Here is a 26237-nt window from a genome sequence, read left to right as displayed (position 1 = left end):
TTACGGTTTCACAAGATGAGAAAAGACAGTGTGGAGGTCCCTTCTTGTCTGCCTTACAGCTTTGATTTCTGTAGCCAAGACAGACGCGTGAACAGCTTTTTTCTTGCAGCACTGTCATTGCAAGGCTGGCAAGAAGGAGATATGTGGGATTTGTGAATTATGCCTGCTGTATTCCTCTAAGATGCTCGGCTGCTCACCACCCCTACTCGGCGGTCACAGGATTAGACCCCTGCCAAGTGCTGTGAAAATGCCTTTACTGCAAGATGCCAGGCTGTGACATTCCTGATGAAATGACACAACCCCCCTGTGACCCTACATCTTCTGAAAACTTCTGAAAAAAAAAAACAAAAACAAAACTGGCAGATTCTGTATTTGTTTGGTCATCTTAGTATCTTTCATGTAAATCAAGATGCTAAATCACATTGGTTAAATATGTTTTACCTCTATGAATTAATTTCTTAGGATAAACAAAATAAGAGTTTTGCTTTCTGCTCAGTTATTTTACATGTTAGCACCTCCTTTGTGTCAGGGGCATTCTCAGAGTAAATATGCCTTTGCATATCATGACTCTAGCTCAAAGTGTTGCTGGCCAGGACAAAACACCTCTGTCTCTCTCAAGTTATCGCCAAAGAGCAGATCTGCATAGGTACTAACCTTGCCTCCACCCTCTTCTCTCACAAATAATAACACTGTTACCTTCTCTGTTAGTGCTGGCCTTTAATTTTTTCTCTCATTATACTTGCTTTGCACTCCCATGGCCTTGCAGAGTAAATCCATTCAGTCATGGCTTTAGACTTTCCATGTGTTCTTCCTGAAAACCCATTCATTGCCAAAAAGCCCTGTGCATTTTTCCTTTTTCACAAATTCTCTTATTTTCACTCCATATTATTACCAGTTGGAATGATGTAATGTCGATTTTCACTTATATTGTGAAAGCATAAAAGGCACTGAGTGGAATATACATCTTATTATGTGATTAATGAAGCACAGTCTTTGGGTCCTTTCTGGAAGAAGTTACAGCCTTTTATTCATTGCATATAAATTGTCCTTGAAATCTAGTAAGTAGGAAGAGCATTGGATATAGTTTATGCAGTCTCATGTTCAGCAAATGATGTGCATAAAGGGAGTACATCGTGAAAAAAAATTGTTTTGAATATTTTTTTATGTGGTAGTCAAGTCTTTTTAGACAGTGAGAGCCTGAAATGAAGTACTTTGAATGTCTTTTTCTTCCAGGATAAGAGAACAGGCCACTCTTCTATCTATTTGCTTTTGCTTTAAAGTACTGTGCGTTACTCTTGTCAAACCCTCTCCTCTGAATGTGCAGTATCTCTTAGTCTTAGAAGCACGGACAGGGCTGTCTCCTTCTCCTGCAGTACGAGAATCTACATAAAGATACATCAGAAATCTCTCTCTTCCCTGACTCAGCTGGACTGCTGTTTTTGTCCTGCCAAGACGGGCATCAGAGTTTCAGTTTCTGTGCATGCCTCTTCCTTCTGGTGAAACATCTGAACTTTTGTATCTGATCACTCTTTCAATATCTCTCACTTTGAAGCAGTCTGGCTGGCTCTCGGGTTAAAAATTGATTCCCATAGATGAGTGGCTAAATGGCTATTTTATTCTAGGAATCACCTCCTGCATTTGACATCATCTCTTTGCTTAGCATACATTTGGGTGTGCTGATTTGGGTGGCTGTGGCTACCTGGCCACCTTCCAGGGGACGCATCTGTCACTGGGCCCCATGTTCTGCATTCATGTATACATTAAAAACAGACACGGAGCAGCCATCTGGACAGATTAATATAATTGTATGTACCTTATTACTAGCCTCTGACTGGGACAGATACAACAGTAATTAGCTGCTTGGAGGAGGAGAGAGGCAACAGTTTTGGGATGAACCAGTTTTCTCCTCTTGGACATACCGCAATGTAATCTATTCCAACAGGGAAATATCAGATATATTGTCATGTCCTTCCCTTGCATCAAGTCTTCTGTATCTTTGAAGCATAGCTTGAACCAACAGGCTTCCTTATATCTGAAACCTCTCATATTTAGATTTTTTATTTTTTTCCTGGAACAAATCAGAAAATATTCCAGAAAATATTCAGGGAAAACCTAAAACAACAGTACGCCTTTTTATTTTTTATCTTTTTCTGTATAAATACATTCTCTTTCTTTCTAGTGTTATTTGAATTACCTGCAAATGTATAGGAGAGTTCTTCTTCACACTCCCTTTTTGCTTTGCACCTGCAGTTCATAATAATCTTGTATTTGTGGTGCCATAGTCTATTGCCATGGAAATGAGAATAATTCCACAATTACATCCATAACTTTAGATCCCAGCACTTTAGAGAAGTTCATTATGAAATTTCAAGTTCTGTATTTAGGACTTCTTTACAGAACAATGTGGGGGGAAATGGTTGAAAATGTATGCAGCTTTAGATAGTTTTAGCCATGTGACAGATGTACAGCAGGCCTTGGTGCAGAAGGGACTGCCTTCCTCTGCTGGGCTGCCTTGGCCAGCAGCTAAACACCCACCAGCTGCTCATTGACCCCCTCCTTCCCCTCAGCAGGATGTCGGAGAGAACTGGAAGAGCACAAGTGAGAAAAACACATTGCTCAAAGTAAAAACAGTTTAATAAAAGAGACAAAAAAAAAAAGAGAGAGAGAGAAACAAGTGATGCAAAGACCATCACTCACACCATCCCACCAGCTGACTGATGCCCAACCAGTCTGTGAACAACTGCTACCTTGGGAAGACCAAAACCCCAGTTTCCATTGCAGAGCGCGATGGCATCCATGTCATATAGTACAAAATACCCCTTTGGTCAATTTGGGTCAGCTGTCCTGGCTTGTCCACCCCCAGGTTACTCAAGGGGAGTGGAGGGCAGAGTAGGAAGAAGAGAAGGCCTTTCAGTTGCACAAACCCCCTGCAGCAACAGCCAACACACTGGTGTGTTATCAACACTGCTTCAGCCACTAATCCAGAACGAAGCACCACAGGGGCTGCCATGAAGAAAGTTAACGCCTTCATAGTCAGACCCAATATCTTTCCCAACAGAATGAGTATTTTAAGCTCATCGCATTATTTTGAGGCTCCCTGTTTGTAAACACACTTCCCTAGGAAGACAGCTGTAATATGTTCAATTTCAGCTGTAACAGCTGGTGATACCAGTCAGAACAGGGCTTTATCTGGTTGTTTTCTACCCAGTAAAGATACTTCATTCTAAACCTTCAGGTCTTTTCCCTCTGTTTAGACATGGGAATAGGCTTTATATGCTTATCTATTAGCTCTTTGCTACAATGCCACTGACAACTTCTGCTGATCATCCTGCATCAGGTTGTTTCTGTCATGAATATTTTTCTCCTTTCAAGAAACCTGACAAAAAAAAAGCACTTTCTGATGTCTCTGAGGATCATTTTTCAGCGTGATGCATCCTACCAAATCTCTGCAGGTGTCTCCGAAACTTCACCCTTAAGCCTTTGCTTCATTATTCTGTATTTAGTTATTGACAATGAGCTTTTAAGGACAATTCTCAGCTATTCTTGGTTGAGATTTTTTTATAAATATCACACACCATTTCTAATTTTTTATGTATCCTTCTTTTTAAGATGCCAGTGATCAAAGAGAAGACATTTATGTTGGAAACCACATACCTTGTTCAGAAAGCTTCAATGGCTACTGTATACATGGAAAATGTGAATTCATTTATTCCACTCAGAAGGCTTCCTGCCGGTAAGTCCTGAATGCCTACAAAATATGCTTGAAATTGCTATAATGCTTAATCAAAATGCTCTCTAGACATAATTACAGCATGTATCAGTTTGCAGTTATCTAAGCAGGGGCACAGAAGCCACATGCCTGTGCTGTGGGCAGCATACAGCTGCAGCAGTTGTGCGGAAGACAGCACTCAGGAAGGGCTTGGCCACTCAGGTGCAGATAGTCAGAAGCTGAATCTCTCTGAGACCTTAGTGTTGGCTTCTTATTTTTAACTCTAAATCAAGAGAAAGAAAAAAAAAAAAAAGAAAAAAAAAAAAGAAATAAAGAAGGAAAAACAGCAACAACAAACACTGCCTTGCATGGCTTTTCTGGATGACTGCAATTTCCTCATTGACCTCTCAGTCTGTTCTTGTGCTAGCTATACATTTTATTGCTCTTGGCATAAACTCTCTGGAGTATCAGTATTTTTAATATTTTTTGCCTTTTTCACAATAATATGTTTTATGTAGAGAGTATAAAGTTACAAAATATTCTTTAGCCCACATTTCTTGTCTAGAGTATAATCTAGCAGCTTAGTATTAAGCCAGTTTCTCAAGAAATGAGATTTTTCCATTTTATCTCCTTAGCTCCTGAGTAATTTTTTTTTTTAATTTCACCAAGTTCTACCTCTTTGTTCTTTTTAGAAATTAAAAAAATATTTAAAAATTATTAACAGAAAAAGGCTGCATTGTAATAACATGTAGTGCCTTACTTGTCAGGAGGTTTCACTTGCAAGCTTGAACTTCCAAATTAATGTGGCTGAAGATGCTATAAGTCTTTGCTATCCTTTGCTTTGGAAACTTCAGCTGTAAATCCATTAGATCCTCTCACATTTTCTCCCCTGATCTTTATCAAGCAAGTATAGTTAGTTTTTTTTCCTCTGCCAAGACTTAACAGTTTTCAGACTGACCGGAAATCAGGAAGCCCAAAAAGAAGAGCCTGTACAGTTGTTGGCTTAGCCATTTGAAACTTGTATTTTCACTTTTCCTACCAGAAGACTTCTCTTGTTTATTTTCAGCTTTCTGATAGGACTGTATTTCCTTTTCTTTGGCCAAAATCAAGAGAGGCCAACACACCTTTGCTTCTCTTGGGAAACAAGTACATCCCAGACATCATCTTGGTGGGCTTGAGGCAGCAGTATTTGAGTACAGTACTCTTTTGATGCAGAGCTGTGCTTAACACAATTTCTTATGGATTTGTCCTCAACATTTTCAAGTTGGAGGTACTTCAAAGAAATCATTCCTGGCTGAATTAACTGTTTTTTTTTTTTTATTATTATTATTATTTCCCAAATGTGTTTTTTTTTTCTGATTAGTTCTATCATAAATAGTCATTTATTTGTTTGTGATTCAATTACTAGTCTATCAATTAAATATTTATTATTAATTTAGTGTACGGATAGTTAACATTTTAATGAATATAATTAATATACTGTCTCTTTAAATTCTATTTTATAATTAAATTTAATATTAGTACTTTCAGTTATTTATAGAAACAGCTTATTATTTAAGCCTGAACAGTCTCGGCACTGGACCCAGCACAACAAACCACACAGGATTCCAGTCAAGAAATTCTGACTGTCAGTTCTAGACCCTAAGTACCAGATCTCCTTTGGACTTTTTTGGCTATTTAAATACTTGTGTTCTCATACCTGTATGTGTGCTTTTTACTGGAGCAGTGAGTTATTAAGGAAATAAAAAGATTTATATCAGACAGTCAGCAATCTACCACAGAAACCAAGTGCTTCTAACAAAGAAAAAAGCTCTCTTTCTAGATAAGGAAAATATAATGATGAATGCCAAGGGCAGATTGATATTTCAAAATGCTTTGCATTCTCATGCACATCTAACTTATACACGGTTTAATTTGGTCCTCATTTCCAGGGAGTGGCATATGTGGTGTATCAGGTGACCTACAAAACTGCAAAAAATACCTGTGCAGAGCAAATTTTGACTTGCAGTTTCACTAAGGACAATGCATCTCCATGCTCATTGTACAGCAGCCCTATAGAACTGCCAGCAGGCGGGTGGTAGGAAGGCTTTGTAGTAGCTAATTGCACAATATTTAGTTTAGCAGCTTTTGCACAGCTGGGATCTGGTCTATCTCCTGCTGCCTCCTTTGTGCAGTACAGTTCTGCCCTGTATTTGCATCAGGCTGCGTCAGGAAGGTACAGTTCATCCCCTGGCAAAGAATTCTAATCTTCATTATGCTAATTCCATTAATTGACTGATCAGCATACTTTGATGAATCCTTGCTGACCTCTGTCTATCATGCTATATATTAATGCCTTAAAATCTGTTCTGCCCATTTACCAGGCAGCTTAAACTACTGCATAGTACTTCCCCCCACCACCAACACAGTTCTTAACACAAGCACTTCTGCTTTGCAGGAATTCAATAGTCCTGAATATCCATTCAATATTTCTCAGAAATAATTTCCTGTCACTTCAGTGTTTCTGAGGAAATGTATTTGAATTACTTGTGCTTCCTCTGCTTTGTTTTGCCTCCTGTGCTTTAAAGCAGTTCTCACATTGATCACACTTTGGCTGTTGTTATCTTCTTTAATGAAAATAAAAGCAAAGTAACAAAGCAGAATTCTTCACTTGCATGAAGTCTGCTTTTTTTATTGTTTCTCCTTGGATAGAATCATGGAATCATAGAATTGTTTGGGTTGAAAAGGACCTTAAAGACCATCCATTTGCAACCCCCCTGCCATAGGCATGAATGCCACCCACTAGACCAGGTTGCCCAAAGCCCCATGCAACCTGGCCTTGAACACCTCCAGGGACGGAACATCCACAGGCTCTCTGGGCAACCTGTGCCAGTGCCTCATCTACCTCTGAGTAAAGAATTTCTTCATAATATCTGATTTAATCTACCCTCTTTTAGTTTAAAGCCATTCCCCTTTGTCCGATCCCTATGCTCCCTGACACAGAGTCCCTCCCCAGCTTTCCTGTAGGCCCCCTTTAGGCACTGGAAGGCTGCTGTAAGGTCTCCCCAGAGCCTTTTCTTCTCTGGGCTAAATTACCTCAACTCCCTCAGCCTGTCTTCCCAGGAGAGGTGCTCCAGCCCTTTAATCTTCTTTGTGGCCCTCCTCTGGACTTGTTCTGATAGGTCCATGTCCTCCTTGTGCTGGGGACCTCAGAGCTGAACGCAGGACTCCAGGTGGGGTCTCAGGAGAGCAGAATAGAGGAGGAGAATCACCTCCCTCGCCCTGCTGGCCACAATGCTTTTGATGCAGCCCAGGATTTGTTTGGCTTTCTGGGCTGCAAGCACACATTGCAGGCTCATGTTGAGATTCTCATCAAACAACACCTCCAGGTCCTTCTCCTCAGGGCTGCTCTCAATCCATTCTCCACCCAGCCTGTATTTCTGCTTGGGATTGCCCCGGCCCAGGTACAGGACCTTGCACTTGGCCTTGTTGAACCTCATCATGTTTGCACAGGCCCACCTCTCAAGCCCGCCCAGGTCCCTCTGGATGCCATCCCTTCCCTCCAGCGTGTCAACGGCATCACACAGCTTGGTGCCATCGGCAAACTTGCTGAGGGTGCACTCAATCCCACTGTCCATGTCACTGTATGCTAGCACACATTTTTTCTCGATCCCTTTCCTAGCAATTGCCAAGCTTGCTTACAGTAAATTGGGGCTTTTATTTAATAACTCTGCTTTTACTGGAATTTGCTTCATGTCTGAACCTAAACATCTTACATAGCAGCTTATGGCTGGAGAAAGTAGAGTCACAAGATTACGAACATGAAAACCCCAACAGTTATTCCTGCATGCAAAGGGAGATTAGAAGTTGCCTAAGCAGCTGTAGGAAGGTCTGGGGAGTAATCATTTTGTCCCTCCAAACAGCATTAACTCCTACTCTAGCACAAAGCTTTTGGATGGGTGAGACCGATTCTGCATTGCTTTCAGACTTCTCTGATCCAGATTACAAAAGAAGTGTTTTTGTGTCTGTGGCAGTAGTTCTTTTCTTTCTGCTATAGAGCTGGAGGCCAACTGTATGATTCAGTTGTCCTTAACGATGAGTTCACACCAGTTGGTTTTAAAGGATAGCTGTACAAGGAACTTGCTACTCCTGTGCTTGTAAGCAAGCCTTTAAAACAAGCAGTCACAGGTTCGTACTTCTACATGAAAGGTGAGGATTTTTCATTAGTTCTCCCTGCCCAAACTGGTAAGAGGAGAAAAGATTAAAAGCTTTTGTTCAGAGATGTGAGCAGTAGCCCTTGGTTCGGCAGGCTTTTGCACTTGCTGGGGTAGCTGGGGTAGCTCTTGCCTTTCCTTGCTGTGCATCAGCCTTTCTCTGCTTGCAACACGAATTGTTCCAGAGCACTTTTTCACTGCCACCTGCACCACTGGCACATCTTGCTCGCACTGCACACATGCGTTGCCATTGGGAGCAGCCTCTGCTGAGTTTCTCATTGAGCTCTCTGCTGGTTTACTCAGGCAAGATACCATTTACAGCAGCTCCTCTTCTGTCTCCTGCCATTCCTCCCCTACCCCTAGCCAATTTTTATGCAGTCTTCCGTGAATTCTCACATAAGCAGTTGTGGGTTATTGGGTTTTCTCCCATTAGTGTCCTGCAAGGGAGCTCGATTTCCCCTGAGGGAACTGTGCAGGCCATCTGGATGAGCTGGCCAGCTGCGAGTCTCCTTGACTTTTCTGTGCAGTCAGCAAGGGGGATAACCTGACCTCTGTGAAGCACATTTACCCTGAAGTTCTTGGTGGCCCAGGGTAGGAGGTAGGTAGTGTAGAGAAAAATTGGAAAAGACTTCAGTTCAGGGACAAGGCAGGAGGGGTCTTGACACGGATCTTTTCCAATAGGTTTTGTAGGATTCCATGTCCAAAGGCTGAAGCTTGAAAAAGCATCCTCCTTTTCCCCCATTGTTTCAAAGATTTTCTTCCTTCTTTCACTCCTTGCTCATATTGACATTGCTGCTGAGTTCCCTGAGCACACTGCTTTTTTCCATCTAGTCTGTTTACTTGTTTCATATAATTGCTTTATTCTTCCTAAATATTGCCTCAATCTAACAACCATCCCACATACTTCTTTTGCCAAACTAGGGCCTTTATCATGCAGGTGTGTCTTCAGAGAGGGCCACTGATAACCTTATCCAGGAGAGAAGAGACTCCCCTTTCTGTCTCTCCTCTTGCCCCAGAAATCCAAACCATTCTCCAGCACAAGTGTTACTGCACCTCCACCTTCTCACTAGCTCTTTCAACCACAATCCAAATCCATCCATTTGTTCACAGAGCAGGCAGAATCTCAGCTTTTCTGTGTGGCTGTGCTCTCTAAATTTCATTTTAGGCTTCAGAAAGTGATACGTCCTGAGCCGCTGCAGCAGCAGTGATGGCACCAATGAGGGTGTTTCTCTCCTCTGTCACTGCTGTGATTACTGGGCTTTTTCATCCCACAGCTTGGACTCCTTATTTCATCTGCAAAATGACTGGGCTGCTGCCAAATTACATATTCCATAAAATATTGCTTTTGTTTTTCAGGTGTGAATCAGGATATACTGGACAGCACTGTGAAAAGACAGACTTTAGTATTCTTTATGTTGTCCCAAGTAGACAAAAGCTTACGCATGTCCTTATTGCAGCAATAATTGGAGCTGTACAGATTGCCATTATAGTTGCAATTGTCATGTGCATAACAAGGTAGGTAAATACCAAAACAGTGAAAAATTATGCATTGTATGTAAATGCTTTTTTTGTAGTTAAATCTTTTCCTTCTTGAATTTTTATGTGCATAAACATATATTCTAAAATACCCGAGTAAAAGAAACCTATTGCCATTTTTGTCACAAAACACACGTTAATTTAAATTCACAAACCACCAGTGACCTGTCTGAAACCCCAGAACAGCTACCCAGCAAAACAGATCAGCCTTGAAACATATTCAAAAGGTCAGCTACTGTGTTAGACCTTCATGGAGTTATTCAAGCATTGATGATATCTTATAGAAGATATGGTTCCCCCTCCTGCCCAGTGAAACCAGAGAGGTTGACACATTGCTGTTCCCTGCAGTACAGCTGTAAATGGTGTTACACAGGGAGAGAAGTCTCCCTCACACCATATATGCTTCCTGAAAATCAATGTGCAGCAAGTGTCTTTTTTAGGCACTCTCCATGGGAACCTATTTTATGAAATGTGAAGATGCACAAGCACAGAGTTCAAGTTTCTCGGTTGTCTCAGGCTCCTACTCTGTGTGAAAACTGAGATACGAGTCACGGATTCATTTTGATGAAAAGGGATTCAGTCTGCTCATCAGGGATTTGAATCCAATAAGAACTGGGGGCTCTGGGCTGGATTAAGGATGATTTAGTTACATAGTAGGTGCGTGAAGAATTTAAATCCTACATCTGGGCATCCATGGCAAACTTTGCCTTTTCCTTCTCAACTTATCTGTCACTTCCTTCACTTTTCCAGGTCTGCTTATGCAGAGCCGTAGAACTTACTGCTGCAGCCTTAGTGCATGGCTTTCCAAGCTTAGTGATGTGGAGTGACACCCATATGAACAAACAATATAGGCCTCCTTCCTATCTCTCTTGTAAGGTTCAGTGTACCAGGTGTAAGCACACACATCTAACACATCCTTGCACGTATAAAAAGCCATCCAGCTAATGGAGTTGATGCCACTCCTCTTTTACCACACACCCTGCTGGTTGAAGCGCCCATGGGGAAGGCTGAGGGCTCAGCAGCCCTCCTCTCTCAGCCTCCATACAACAGTTCCCTGACAGTCAGTCTTTCTGGGGCAGGCTGTCTCACTGTGTCCCAGCAGGACTGCTCCATCTTGCGTTGCCTGCTATCTGGTGGGCTAAGTCTCTTCCTGCTCAGAACTGCTGGCTTTTATGAGTCCTTTCTTAGCTGTGTCCCCAGACCCAAGAAAGGGGTTGGAGGTGGGCAGAGCACCTGGAGGTCCAGCACTGCAAATGCTGATTGATCCGGTCTTAAATCTTATCATACTTAAATTCCACTGGATTTTAAGTTGGAAGTGTGTAAAAAGTAAATCCAGTGCAGCTATTCACCAAAGCATGTGTTTTGCTGGACCATGGCTGAAGGATATAGGACCTTGCTGGTTTGGGTCTCAAGCAGAACTCCTTCTGGAGTGATGTGGGATCCCACACGGATCCCCAGATATCAGCCAGGTACCAAACAGCAGGAGAATTCACCCAGTCAGCACAGCTACTGAGATGTTTGTTGTTGCTGAGTATAGAAAAAAAAGTCAATTCAGTATTGCTAGGTTTAATTTTATATGACATATATAAAAGCATTCATATTTTTTCTTTCTCTCTTTCTTTTTTCTAAACAGAAAATGCCCCAAAAACAATAGAGGACGTCGGCAGAAGCAAAACCTAGGCCATTTTACTTCAGATACATCATCCAGAATGGTTTAACTTAGTGATTTTTATACCTACATTGACCATGTGATGTACATTTTTATTATATCTTTTTTTAAAGAATGGAAATATTTATTTCAGAGGCCTTATTTTTGAACATTTTTAGTGTAACAATGTTGGTCTGTATTCTGAAAGCATCAGCTCTAACAGCTATGGACTGTTTTAGTAACTTTACTTTTCTGTTTTTGAATACGGTAGGTCATTTTCTGTATCTGTATCACATGGTTATATAATAGATGTGCTTTATTCATGGAATGTAATATTTTTGGGAACACAAATTTATTCCACCAGTGGTTGTAGATTTCAAAAAAAAAAAAAGTCCACATTAACCAACAAACAAGGCATGAACTAAAGGTAAAAATGTTTACAGCTTACTTTTCTTATGAGAAACTAGAAAACACTGTGTTTAAATACCGTAGATATTTAAATGTTTTTGGAAGTTAGTAACTGATTTTTTAGACACTGCCTATCGCATGAACTGTGAAGCTGTGTGCTGTGTGTAGTTGTAACATATTTATAAAACGTGGGCTGGGTCTAAGCACTGCCATCTTCATTAATAATGCCAACGATTTATTTTTAAAGGGCAAAATTATAAATTTGTTAGTTTGGGAAATTACCTGGTAGAGCAGATGGCACAGGTCCAAAAGGAGTAGGTCTTAGTAGATTTAGGTGTTTTAAAAATTGGTGTCAAATAATTGAACACAAATAATTGGAATAAAGCCTAATTTGTCACTGTTGAAGCTGTTTTAATACTTCTTAAACTTTTTTAAAGAAAATACATGTTTTAACACCTACAATGCAGATTGTATAGTGTTTGTGATTAAAATAAAAATTAAAAAAAAAAAAAGAACAAATAAAAGTGAATGAATTACTAGTGCTCTTGTATAGAGTATTTTCAAGAGCTAAGAAAGTCCATCCAAATTAGTCTGCTGGTCATAGTTATATTAATAGACTGTTAGTTGTTGTTTGAAAGATCCAGAGATAAAGTGTGAATAGGATGTGTTCAGCTGTTTTAACAAGTAGTTTAGGCTTTCAGAATTTTGCATGTAGGATTTAACAATTTGTTCAATAAAACAAAAAAAAACGCTTTCAACATTTTGAACTGGAAAAGCATGTCACAATACAACCTTTTCACTATTTTGCCTGTGGTTTGGTGTGTTTATTTGTTACCCCACGTGGCAATTGTAAGCAGCTGAAGATCTGAAGTTTGTTCTGCTTGAAAAACAGCCGGCGTTCATTGTCATGAGCGCTCTTTGAATTCCCTCAGAGCAAGCACTTCAGGAACACGAAAACAAAAGCAGATCACTTAAAATATGTGAGTTTGCTCGCCTGCTTAGTTGGTAAGTTACTTAGCTTCCCTGGATTAACGCTAATAACTGCATCAGTACAGAAGCGTGACCCTTTAAATGTGTGCTCCTTTCCAGACATTGCTTCCTAATTTTAGAGGTTTCATGTTGCTGAAAGCATCTGAACCACCGCCTGTGGACATTTGGTGGTCAGAAGCATCTGTCCCACCTCCGGGAGCGGCGTCCCACACCCGCCTGTGAGCATGGCTGAAGCCGGCTGTCGCGCCGGCACTGTGCACTAGCGCCAGGATTGTTCCCACGGGGTTTGGTCAAAAGTCCAGCTCCTGTGGACCTGTCTGGAGAGAGGCGAAATGGACCACCGCGAGATCACGCTGGAGGCTGACAAAATCCACCAAAACCGCCTGTCAAGTGTCACCGAGGACGAAGAAGAGCAGGATGCAGCGTACACCATAGTGACGGTCCTGGACAAAGTGGCCAACATTGTGGACAGCGTGCAGGCGAGCCAGAAAAGGATAGAGGAGAGGCACAGGGAAATGGAAAATGCCATCAAGACCATACAGATCGACATCTTAAAGCTTGCCCAGGCTCACGGCAACACCGGCTATACGGTGAACAAGCTGCTGGAGAAAACCCGCAAAGTCAGCTCCACCATGAAGGAAGTGAGGGCACGTGTGGAAAGGCAGAGCACCAACGTGCGGAAGGTGGAGGCAAAGCAAGAGGAGATGCTGAAGAAAAACAAATTCCGGGTTGTGATCTATCAGGTAACCGTGAACCTAACATATTGCTGTGCCGTTGTTGTGTCACCTCCTCAGTAGCTGCGGGCAGGCGTCGGGTAAGGAACCAAAAGATGTCCGACGGGAGGGTGACTTTATGCTTTCTTTAACACCGAGCTCTGCGTCTCCGTGCCTTTCAGCAGGAACCCACTGGCAGCAGTGCCCACAGTCTATTATTAGTGTTGGTGGGTTTCTGAGCCAGTAGTGAAAGATTAACTGCAGATCAGCAAGGACTATTTGTTGCCTCTCTGAAAGGTAATATGAGGCAGGCCCTGTAAATCTTGTCATACAGACCATGCCTGACATTCATCTCTCTTATTTTTTTCTCCATATTAGGTAGAAGTCCAAATAGCAAATTGTTTGTAGGCTCCCTGGAACCGAGACTTTCTTTTAACACTAACTTTAAAACGCATGGTTTATTTAACTCGCAGGCTTCTGTAGCACTGACAAATGGGGGCTTTTTGCATTGTCTGAGTCTACAGCCGTGTGTGCACAAACTAGAGCTCAGAGCCACAAGCCCTTCCTTGCAACAAACAGTCCCTTGCATGCTATACTTGGAAATTATTTCACACAGCACAGTTCTTCCAATCACATTTGGCAAGTGAATTATACATTTTTTTTCATTAACCTCATTCCAGGATGTTCTTTGTTCTTATAAACGATTGTGTTTGAAGAGAAGTTTCATGAAATAGCGTAATCGTGCCAACATCCATAAAAACGGACAGTTGGTAGTGCAGGCAGTTCATGGGATCTGTCACTCGCTAGCAAGCACTGTGAAACTCATTTTTCTAATGGCTTGATCCTGCATTTGCTGAAACTTCCCAGTTCCCCGAGTCAACAGAAAGTACAAGTGTTTAATCTTTTGCCAGGAGCATAGTTTCTCCTTCATGCCAGTGAGTCCCCAAAGCTTCTTTCAAATGAGTCCTATTCATCATTAAGCATTCTTTAAAATGTTGACCCTTGTGAGTAACCCGTGAGGCCCCTGTCACCCTGTCTCGGACTCTGATTCTGCAACTGTTTGTTCATAAATAACATCACTTGCATGAATGGATCTATGTGTTTCACTGAGTATATTCGGCAGCGTCTATAGCTAACAAATTCTTATGCATAATCTAACAACTTCATTTTAAATAATCTTAACAGCTTCATTTTCTTGTACTGGGAAGAAATAACTAAAAAAAAATAAAAATAAAAATAATAAAAAAAAAACAGCAAATGTTACTTCTTAATGTTATGTTAGTAACACACAGCCAAATTCTGTTTCCCAGCTTCTCTGACTGAATTACTTACTGTGGCTGCACAGGAGAAAACATAGGCAGAATTCAGCCAATTATTACAATTATTGAAAGCTGCACCATCGTGATGGAACAGCAAAGAGGCACCTTTGCTTTTTCCTTGCGTATCATTTCCCATCTAAGGAAAACAAATATCTGTGATTTCCCTGTTTAATGGCACAATGCCATTTCATTGATGGACCTGTACCATAATGATTGCAGTAGAGGCAATGCTTTGAAAACGTTTGTCCTTAAAGCGGTATTCATAACAGAATGCATGTTTTTTTTCTCTGAAAGACCTGATTTGTCACTTATTTTTAAAATGTTGCTACTTTTAGATGTTTCACATCAAGGGCAGCTCTCACGATGCATACATTCTGTAAGAATCACCTCCAGAAGGAGTTTCTGAACTCTCTGCTGGTTTCACTGCAGAATGACCTGCACCCTGCTCCATACGTTTAGCCCTTTGTTGGTGCTTTTCAGGAATGCATACAGTATTTTGGATTTCCCTCTTTCTATCCTCCTTTTCCTGTTGTAGTTGAGGACTGCGAGAGAGCATATCTATGACTTTCTCTAACTTCCGTTCTTTCATGAGGTGTATGTATTGAGGAACCTTTTCCATAATGCACAGCTGAGGAGCAATATACACTGCTCCCTTTGGAGTCTGGCATGTAACACCTTTTTAGAGGAGCAGAACTGTTTTGCTCCACAAAACCAAGGTAGCCCAAAGTGTGCTGGAGCCTTAATGTCCAGCACACTTGTGAATGCCTCTTTCACGCAAGTGTGGTCATTTTTACACCGTTGATTTACACCAGTGTAAGCACAGTGTTGGAGTGCCAAGACCTGAATGACTGAAGCTTGGCTACGATGAGGGGAAGTCTGCTAATAGCTAGTGAGTCAGTGTGGTTTGTCCACTCCCTTCACTATATTTTACAAATAGGTGTAACCAAGTTGTTTACTTGGTGGTTGTGAGTGACAGCTCATCTGTAGTGACATTTTTTTCTGATGAGCCACTTGGGACACTGTGGTGGAGCCAACAACCTGTGTGTAGCCGCGGTGGAATGCTCCCGTGGGTGAGCACACGTGGGGTTTAGTTTTAATTTCTGCCAGAACATCGGCATATAAGGGAAAAGGAAACACCAATTAAATCCTAAAGATTTTATTTCAAGTGGAAAGCTTTGATCTCACCACTGATGGAAGGAGCAGGCAGGTTGAAAAGGATCATTGACTGGAGGAGATTGTCCCAAGAGACCTCAGCCATGATAAAAAGATTTGGCACTATCCTCGCATTAAAAAGAGACAAAATGATCATCCATGAGCATAATGATTAGAGAAAAAGAATTCATTTTTAAAAGGCCATGCAGTTGAGGAAAAGATTTGGTAGCAGGAAGCTTTTCTGTCCAGGCTGATTGCACGATTAAAAATGATAGGTTATTTCAGATTTTCTAGAAAGGTCTTTGACCCTGAAGTACCACGTGCCCTAAGAGTACAAGCAGGGAACACAGAGTACATTATAGGTTGTACAGGTCTCTGTTCGCTTTTGCTCAGGTTATTCTGAATAACCAGCCATGAGATTTGTAGTTTCTCTGCAGCCAAAGAGCATTGCACAATTTAATTCATTCTGACTAAATTATACAGAAATTAAAGGGGATTTTATATATATATATCTATTTTTAAATCTTGAAAGCCCTTATTTTCTTTGCCTCACATTCTGCAAGTCCCTCTCTTAATGTATGTACAGTCACCAGGAGGCCCGTGTTACAGCTGCTGGTCTGCAGAACAATGTCCCCCGTGGGGGATTGCTCCAACGCAGATGTGGTGAGTGAGAGGCCAGCAGAAGCCTTGTGTGCACCACTCGTAAAGAAATTAAAATAGAAGTGACTTTTCCTGGCCACTGTCCTTCTGCCGCATAATGACTTGGACGTAAAAATGGTGAGCCTGAGATGAGGACAATCATCTGAAAATCTGGAGCGGAGGCACTTCCACACACAGTGGCAGTAATTCAGGGGGCATTGAGCGCAAGGACGCAGTTGCAAACACGGGGTGCCTGGTACATGAACGCACCCTCCATCGGCACAGAGTTTCAATTACAGCTATGGAGAAAAACCTGTGAGAGTCACCGTGACCTAAAAGACAGTGAATTATTTAATTCCATTTTACAAAGACAAAAGAATTGACTGCTGAATGATCAGATGTCGTACGGGCCTAAGAATGACAGGCTTAGGAGGGGCTCTAAGCAGCTGTCTGCAGAACAGTATTGTTAGCACCACGGGGTTACATAGCTCACCAAGAACAGATTGTGCTAGGTAACCCATCTTTTATTATTTTTCTGTATTACAGAAACATGGGAGAGCTTATCTTGTATTTCTGTGTCTGACAGCTCATAAGAGACAATCTGGAAAAAGGACAAATGACAATGGACTGTGTTGAAATGGAAAGTGTGATTTGTGATAGGTTTCTAAAAGGGTTGACTTTTAAGACATCATTGTCAACTGCATATTATTTTCTTTAATGATCTTGGCAGAGAAAGTGATGTGGATGTTAAGAAAATGCTCAAAATGTCAGTCCGGAGAATGAAATATAAGAAAAGAAACCAAATTGTCATTAGAGCTGGAGCAATGCTAATTGAAGTGTACATGGTGCCAACACCTGTACTTAGCAGATACCCTTGCTTTAGCTTGTCTGCTGAGGCTCCGTGATCTGGGAAGGACAGAAAAGGGTGTATGAATGCTCAGAGGATGACTGAGAGTCCACTTGATGGCGTGGCTCTTAAAAACATGCAGTATGGGCATGAAATGCTTCAGGCAAGGTATTGATCATGATTGATAAGTGATTGAGAGATGAGTGCCCTTGTCCAAAGCACTCCAGAGCATCTGGAAGACCACATACAGCTCCGATCACCTGCGTTGTGCTCAAACCAAACAGGTTGGGAAAAGTGCTGCCAGTCTGATCAGAGGGACAAGAAGCTCAGTAAATGAGAGACCAGGAGGCTGTAGCTGGGTTTGCTATTAAAATGAAATTGCTATTAAAATGGAGTCTGAAAACTTAATGAAAAAAGCTGGCATAAGTTGAGTACCTGTGTCAGCAGAGCACCGGCCTCACACGGTGAGGCCTCGTTGCTCAGTGACATGGGGCCTTTGCTAGAGTCTTGTGGCCTAAACCTTACAAATGTTTCTACAGCTGAGACAGGTAATTGCCTTAGCTGAGACTACAGAGACTAAGAGGAACCCAACAGCTGTGCCAAAGAGGGCAGCGAGAGTCCTTTGTTTCCAGTGTCAAGCTCGGGCCCTCCAGGTCAGAGCTCTGAGCCGCCCCATGCCGTGCAGCTCACAGCCACGCGGGCTGAGCACAGGCCCAGCGCTGAAACGCAGGAGGCAGCCAAGGAGATCGTAAGTTACCTCTGATTTCGAGGGGAAAAAATCAACCACATTCAATGAGCTAAAGAGAATCTATCATTTTAGGGATGTGTTCACAACGAAAGGGGGGGGGGGGGGGGGTGCGGGGAGGGAGAGAAAAACATAGCAGCTGTTGGGTCATCTCTGGGTTCCTAAAATGAAATAGGTTGCATATTTCACAGGACTGTGTATTCACAGCAGATTATAAAATTGTCTCTATACCTTTTGATATGGTGTAATCAGAGTCCCCAGTCCTATTCCTTTGTGAAGAGCCTAACAAGGACAGGCAGTATCCTCTCAGGACTGCCATTGATTTTTCTCCACCTATTAACATTGAGTGGTGGAAACGGTGGATCCTAATTTACATTTGCACTGGATGCAGTGGTTCAGGGCTTTGCATGTGTTTGGCCTCCTTGCCTCTTCCCCACGGTCCTAGAGGCTGCCTGGAAAGACCTATCGACGGGCACTGAAGCTGGCCACTGCGAGAATACATCTATCTTCAGCAATGTGCTTCGTGCCTGAAGAAGTCCAAGAATGAACGGGCTCAACTCTGGTAACAGCAGTATGGACTGAAATTCTCAGCGATGCTGTCAAGAGCTGAATCTTGCAATTATTCCTTCAGTACAGGGATAACGTTGGTCAAGATGGTGCAGGCACAGGAGTGAGGAATATATGAAAGCATTAGCAGCAATTTCAGAATTTGGAATGGGATTCATTTTGCCAGGCATTAGGTATTAGTAACGCAGATGTTTGCATGCTTGGCTTGCAGACTCCCTTCAAGACAGCAGAGAGAAATTTATGGAGCCAGTTTTGTCTGACCTATTACAGACATCTGCTTCTCAGTGCAGTGTCTGCTTGATAAGTACCTCTTCTCTCCATTGGGTTGAAAGGGAGTCCAGAAGCTAATTCATACGGAGACACGGTTGCTTGGGCAGACGAGTTCAGCAACTTGTGATGAACGGTTGGGTTGCCTTGTACTTGACAGCACTACCCTGCTGCAGCTAGCTAGCAAGAGCAGTCATGTTGTGATGAAAGAATGAATCAAAACATTACCAAAACATATATATATTATTTATTTATTTATTGGGCTCATCACGTCTTGTGAATACTCTTTCTCCTCCCCTCACAAAGGTTTGGTATCTGCAGGTAAACTGGAAGTGAGAAATTTCACAGCCTTCCTTACAAACCTGCTGACTGACCTGCAGAACTATTCTCTAGGTCAACTCAGTAAAATCATAGCAAAGCAAAGTAGGTGTGAAGCTTTAATTTTCCTCTGGAGCCACAAGTAGTCCTTTTTTACGCAGCATGTGGTGGCATGGAGCCAATGGTTCCTCTGAATGCTGGGGTATAACTGGGCAACACTCGTGCCTAGTCTGCAGCTTGCTGCCGCCAGATAATGAGAGGATGAGCTGGATTTCTTTACAGTCACTGTATATTCCTGGCTAAGTTAATGAATTTCTTTCAGAATTTAAAGAAAAGGGATGCGTATTAGGCTCCACAAAAGAGGAAATGATAGGGATTGACTGTTCTGCCCAGGCTGCTTTTTCATTATGTAAAAATAATTCTAAATACAAGCAACAGCACTTGGCCATAAAGTCTTACGTGCTGAAGTGTTTATTCTCTACCTACTTCACTTGATAAAATCCCTTAGGTGCCCTTTTAAAATAATCCTATTTCTTTCCTTTGAACAGCTTTTTGGCTGGATGGCAGAGATTTTGAAATGACATATTTGCGGAAAAAATGAAGGGATCACTCGAGATTTACAAAGCTTCACTCTTAACTGTAGAATAGGAGTAAAAGTACTGAATGGTTTGTAATTGGTTATTCATCAGCAGTTTCATATTGATTTAGAGAGCAATTACAAGGAGATGTTTTAGTGATTTACCTTGGCTGGTGGTTTGAATAACAAATCATTCATTTAACATGCAAATACCAGGCTTTCTCTATGCATTGTCTTGATACAGTTTCCTGCTCCTCAGCTGCCAGTCATTCACATCACAGGTTGTCATAGACACGGCAACATCACCAGATCGGGCACGGGGTGGCCCATCACCATTTTGCTGCTTCGTGCCCTGGCTCGGAGTTGCCACGTGATCGTCGGTCCCATCTGTGCTGATGCTACACAATAACCCGCGCGTTCCCTGTCACACGTCCCAAGGCTGAGAGATTGTTTGCTGTGACCTTTTCATTGTGCAACACAATGACAGCGATTTATGGAGTTTCATCTGTCTCTCCTCTCCACTTTCGCTGTGAGCAGGGGTTTTTAGGAGCATTTTGAATCATGATTTTTATATATATGCATATATGTTCATACATTTATGGTTGTGTGTGTGTGTGGTTGGTTTTTTAAATTGAGGGTGCCATAATAATTATTTACTTGGTCATTCTATTTTTGTCTGCTACTGCTTCTTGTATCATTTAAAAAAATGTTCTGCTAAAGTTTTAATTGAAAATGAATAATAATTGAGTGTTGATAACAGTTATCTTTATTGAATGTTTTTATAATTATAAGGTGAAGCTCTTTGAAAAGAGAATGCAAAAATGTTTTATAGTGTTTTACAGCATATAAGGCAATGTCTTTTTTTTTTCTCTTTTGCCCACTCTAGAAGTTCAGTTTGGGCTTTGGAGTACAAACCCAGAACAAGTGTACCAAACAAACAAGAAAAGAGAACGGGAGGAAAGCCCCTACATCCATTTTAATGCCTTATATCTCATTATTTTTAATTTTTTTTAATGGACATTATAATAAAAATTACTGAACCAATCATAAAACGCATTCATGTACTTAAAACCAAGATATTGTTGTACAATGACATTATGTCATTGCTTCGTGTACAGAATCCAGTGGATTCTAAACTAGCAACACATCTTTTTTTTAACAAAAATACTATTGCTGCTATTAATTACTGATCCCATCTGTGCTTACAAAGGTACGGAATGGAGAGGTAGTTAATGAGTTTGGGAGAAAGCTGTTAAATAACCCTTTCTCCTTTGCACAGCCCCTCTTCCAGGAGCCCCCTTGGCTTGTTTGCGCCTCACTTCAGCAGTAAGGGAGAAAGGGACTACCAGAGCCAACCTGATGTAACACTGCGTTAAATCCTATGGGAGAAAAATGCTTCTGCTGTGATGCCTTCCTTGGGATCAGGAAACACCAGCAGTGCCTGAAACTGCCCTCAAGTGCCCTCACGTGTGGGTGCACAATAGCCAAAATTTTGGAGGCTGATGAAAGTATGCACAGCAAGAGGCCTGTAGGAAGGACTCAGATTACATCCCCTCAAATTTTTTCTAATTGTGAATTAATTGAAATGGGAGTGGAAGGAGCAAATGACAGTGACAGTCAGATTCTCCTGGGAGCCTGGTATTAGAAGCAGCTGGGTTTCCATATTCGCTGTCCCTAGAGCCATCCAAATAAAGACGGTGGTGGCTTTCTTCAGCAAAGCTGAGCTTTACTCAGGTGTTTACTTTGTATTCAGCTGGGCCCTTAAACACTCAAACCTTTACTGGCTAGACATATTTTGAAAGAAAAATACTCAAAAATGAGGAAACATTTAGTTTTAATAAGCTTTCTTAGCATACTTTCTCTGCCAGCGGCATCACCAGCCAGGCCTGAATTGTACGCTGAGAAGAAAATTGTCAGCCAGTTCAGGGACTGGTCCCGTGCAAGTGAAATCAGTAGGTGTCTTGTCTTTGCTTTTAGTGAGACTATAAGCAAGCTGATAGCTACGTGCTTTGACCTTACCAATTTCCCACCTGGTGCTAAAATTTATTGTTCCTGCTTTAGGAAGGATGAGCTCCTGTCTTCTCTCTGCCCCACTGATATCTGCTGATAAGAAGAAAATGTTTAATGCTTGAGGGGAAGGGCAGGAGAGAGAAAGGAGGCAAATGAGAAAATCCTCCTACTGCGACTAAATCACTGTATATTTATCAGGAAACCTCCCCAACGTACAATCCAGCTTCACTAATACGTTCCACTTTGCTAACATCTTCCACCCAGAAATCTTGAGAGGAGATACAAACTCAAACTAATTTTTAGCCTTACTACGTTTGGTTCTGCAAGATGTGTGCAGAAACCGAGGGAAAAGAGAAAATCAGAGATTTGGCAAAGATCATTCCCGGTGTCTGCAGCAGAGTGAGAAATGTTGCTCAGGACCTGCAGTTCTAACTGCTGTGTCCTGTCTACGAGGCCTTCATTTCAGATGTCCTTGTTCATAAGTCGTAATTCTGACACATGCCTAAGAAAGTTAAAGCCCTCTCTTCCTGAGCTAGCAAACTGCAAAGATAAATGCAGCGAAGCTCCAGCAAGCAAGCGACAAAAAGTACAGATAAATTTACTCTTCTTCCGAAGGAACACATAGCATAACTATTTCAGAGGAAATAGCTTCTCTCCTTCCTCTCTTCTTAAACAGTGTTCTTCATATGTACAGCATACCCTACTCACCATATTGCGTTCATTTTGGTATGTGCTGAAATTTCCGAGCAGTCATTATGGAAGCGTTTCTGTTACCATTTCAGCTGAAGGAGTGGGCTATAATTTACAAACTTTGAGGAATTATTATCCAGCTGTGTTTTAGTTCATTTTCAGAAAAGAAGGGATTATGTTTATATATAGAAGTCTTTATATAATTAATGTTAATTTGCACGTGTTAATGTAGATGATTATTAGGAAAGTATTGTAGTTTTGTTCCTGCTGATTTTGACAGATGAGTTGAACAACATTCCACTGTAATCAATGCAACATAATTTGTCCTTCATTTTTCTAAGCATTAACAACTATTTTACTGGAGGGTTTTTAATGAAGCCAAGGCATGATGACAAACTTTTAAGTGGGCTTTATCTGCCAAAAAGAGCTTAATGTATTTTATTTTACATGTTGCTATTATCCTGCAAAATAACATTAAACATGACTTGCTAGTAATGAGTCACTGTGAAAAATGACAGATACTTTTTTGGCCAGAAATCACTTCTCAACAAAATCTACAGTAGGACATACCCATTCTTCACAGACTCATAACTTCTAATATTTCTTCTGGTTTTTGAATTAAGAAAATAATACCAAGGATAGAACCCAAACACTGACAGGCCTCAGAAATCAGCTATAGAGGTTACGACAAATGGGAACCAGCTTACAGAAGTTTTATTTAGTTGTCGTACATCTGCACCTGAAGGGTTGTTCCTCTTGGGAGGAGAGCACGTGCACAGCTCTAGCTAGCAGGGAAGAATGGGCTGGCCACGTCCACCTCGTAAACCTCCTACAGGTTGTGGTTACCGTGGACAGCTTTTGGAAATCTGTATATCTCTCAGCTTTAAGCCTCTACCAGTCTTTGGAGGGGCTACATAGACTCCCAGTGCTAAGGTATCAAGGACAGTCATCACTTCCAAGAAGGCAGCATATCATATCACATCGGCATACATATCATATGCATAATATAAATATATAATGCCACCCACTCACATAGGCCACCGAACTAACCACAGAAAGCAGAGGTGTTTGCTGAAGGTCATTCTCATGTTTCCAGATGGAACAAGCCAAGTTCACGCCAGCAGTGGTGCATGTCCTGAGTGAATTGTGTGGAATTGGGTTTACTGCATAAGATTTAATTCCTTTGCTGACTTTGACCCTTTATTTAGCCAGCAAACATAAATTAATATGTTAGGGTCCATCCCCTTCTGGCAGCAACAGGAAAGTTTGCTTAATTCTTATTAGCCAAGAATCTGCAATTGTCTTCATGACAAAGTAAAGGGCCGAGGCACTCTTTTGGAGAGGGTACAGCTGCCACAAGCACCTATTTTGTCTACAGGGCATTTACTGTTATTGGTGAGAAATAAGGGATCCAGGTCCTACCTTAGAGAAGCAGAACAGCTTCAAAGAAACGTGAACTGGACACATCTGCTCTGAAAACCATCAGGGACCAGTAAACACAGGACCATGACATTCATTATTTTCAGCTAGCACCACTCTGAAAACAAATCTTTGATCAGGTATAATGCTTTTACAGAATTTGACAAATCCTTCTTCTGCCTCTTGTATTCTATGTAGATCACGTGTGATGGTACAAGCCTACCTTACATTGCTAAAACAGTGCATTTCAGTTAGCATTAATTAACTACAAGCCAACAAACAACATGCTTAAATAACCATCCTTTTAAAACACACTTGCTGGAAGATGACTCTCTGCTTTCGTTCACAGGAGGAAACTGAGTGTCCTTCATCTCTCTCTGTTATCAAAGAGAGGACAGCAGGTGAAACTCTAGAGGATGATTTCATCCCACCCGATGACCTGTCTTCTGATGAAGAATACTATATTGAAGAAGGCAAAGCAGCCCAGTTCAAGAAATCGGGCATGAGGCGCATAGATGATATCAAAAAGGCATTTTCAAGGGAAAATATCCAAAAGACAAGGCAAAACTTTGGCAAGAAGGTAAACAGGCTTCGAACTAGAATAGTGACCCCTGAGAGGAGAGAGAGGATCAGGCAGTCAGGAGAGAGACTGAAACAATCTGGGATAAGGTTCAAGAAAACCATTTCACAAGCTGCCCCCACGAAGGAGACGTTCAAGATCCACAAAAAAAGTAAAGAGCGAACAGTAGCCGAAGGTCAGGAGGGAAGCCAGGAAGCCGGCGTGCACATAGCCTCCGAGCTCGCAGCAGCAGAGCCCTTCACTGAAGAAATCTCCTACACAGAAGTGATTACTAAGGTAAAGAAAGACAAGAGCAGCGCAACGAAAGGTGCTTCCCAGCCAGCTGAAAAGGGAACCACGATCCCCGAAGTCGTTCTTAAGCAGGAAGGAAAAGAAGGAGGAGGAGGAGGTGATGATGTACCCTTGCTGGACCTAAAGCAATCAGCATAAGGAATTAATTACCAAACACCCCATGCCATCCTTACTGAACAAGAGAGAATGCAGACTGTACGCACTCCGTTTTTTAGGAAAATGTGTGAGTTTTTGTTCTATCACGAAACACGCATTGGTGGTGTTCTGTCATCTACACTGGTGTCTGTGGTGTCGTCTTCCCGGCAGAAGAGGAGCCACACAACCACAAGAAGGGGCTCCCCCCCTCTGTCTTGGCATGTGCAGCATTAACCCAAAAGGAACTGAGCCTCACATGTCCACAGGAGATGGAAAGCTGCTCTACTTTCAAGATTGATTTAGCGTTCATTTAATAGCCTAATTACTCTCTTCAGTTTTATGTACTACAGTATAAAAATGTTGTCCTTCATCCTATACCAACTCCTCTACTCAGAAACCAATAGCAAAGCTATTACTTCATATTAGCAGAAGGAAGAACTGTGAAAAACGTCCATTCAGCTGTACAAATCTTTGAAGGGCCCTCACTGAAACTGCAGAAGGAGGAAATTCCTGCTTTATCCCAGGTGTGACAAAATGTGGCAGGAATTATAGTTTTTAGTAAACTGCATTTCTTCTCAGTGGAAAAGAGAAGCTCGTGAAATGTCTAAAGGTTATTTCCAGAGTTCTGGAGGAGGAAGGATTGATGTATTTAGGCCAGGCATTTTCTGTACTTATGGAGTAAGGATAAAAAAGCAGAAGACACATTAAATGTGGAATAGCAGGAGGAAAAGAGAATGAGATATCATAATCATGTTATAGAAAGATACGATTGTGAGAAAGGCAAAGGTATAAAGTAGTAGAAGATGAACAAGATTAATGTATGGGTTCTGGATAAATAGAGAAGAAAAAAACTAGAATGTGGCAACAGAAGTTTGTATTTGCTTACTCGAGATCATTTTAAGAATTAATTGTTACTCTATCCAGAGGATAATAGAGTTCATGAATGTAGCTGACAGGACGAGAGAATTGTTTTGTTTTCCATTACTCTGTGGTTTCTCTGAGCTTCACTTCAATTAAAATCTATTCTATAAAGCCGCTGAAGTAAAGGGCCAATCCATAACCCAGCTCTTTGTTTTCTATCACCACCATTATCGACCAGCCACAGCCTCAGGGATTATGAGACAGACACCCTTCGGAGTAGGGAATGCTGTTTATTTGCAACACTCACTGCCTGAAACCAGATATGTTTGTAAACACGACCACTATGCTGATGTGAGGAGCGGGACTGCGGTGCTCTCTTCGTTCTTACATGGCATTGCTTTCATGGCACTTACCTAAAGCAACATTAGGCATTACTATCTGTGTGAAACTTGTACAGTATTGCCCAAAGCTGTATTGTTGTATTTAATATCTCAGGTTCATTTTAAGAATAGAGCATAACCTGATTATCTATATACGTTGTTTGAGGACTCCCAGCTGTTAATCTATAATTTAAATATAATTAGTTTGATTTCAACTATTCTGCCTGCCAGTTCTTTCATTTA

At 41.5% G+C, this 26237-nt stretch overlaps 2 protein-coding genes across 3 annotated transcripts in view; both read left to right on the top strand.

Annotated features, from left to right (window-relative positions):
• Positions 1-12299, top strand: part of TMEFF1 (transmembrane protein with EGF like and two follistatin like domains 1) — a 125079-nt gene extending 112780 nt beyond the window's left edge. For both annotated transcript variants that reach the window (XM_083826737.1, XM_083826736.1), the window contains exons 8-10: positions 3610-3733; positions 9259-9417; positions 11072-12299. In XM_083826737.1, the coding sequence (XP_083682863.1) occupies positions 3610-3733; positions 9259-9417; positions 11072-11156 (368 nt within the window). In that variant the 3' untranslated portion in view covers positions 11157-12299. The remainder of the gene's footprint in view (positions 1-3609; positions 3734-9258; positions 9418-11071) is intronic.
• Positions 12300-12449: 150 nt separating this feature from the next.
• On the top strand, positions 12450-26212 carry CAVIN4 (caveolae associated protein 4). Its single transcript, XM_083826738.1, has 2 exons — positions 12450-13227; positions 24097-26212. Exons 1-2 carry the CDS (start codon positions 12817-12819, stop codon positions 24754-24756), a joined length of 1071 nt encoding a protein of 356 aa, XP_083682864.1. The 5' UTR covers positions 12450-12816; the 3' UTR covers positions 24757-26212.
• The last annotated feature ends 25 nt before the right edge of the window (positions 26213-26237 follow it).

The sequence above is a fragment of the Anser anser genome (assembly GCF_964211835.1).
Source record: "Anser anser genome assembly, chromosome: 2".
NCBI classification, from domain to species: domain Eukaryota; kingdom Metazoa; phylum Chordata; class Aves; order Anseriformes; family Anatidae; genus Anser; species Anser anser.
Note: the sequence above shows the minus strand (reverse complement) of the source record. Positions and strands in the feature narration are given on the sequence as shown.

Bases quoted from the DNA above. Each gene is read 5' to 3' on its own strand.
- CAVIN4 (XM_083826738.1), top strand. From the start codon at position 12,817: ATGGACCACCGCGAGATCACGCTGGAGGCTGACAAAATCCACCAAAAC. The intron at 13,228-24,096 runs GTAACCGTGAAC...TTTCGTTCACAG, and splicing joins TCCGGGTTGTGATCTATCAG to GAGGAAACTGAGTGTCCTTC.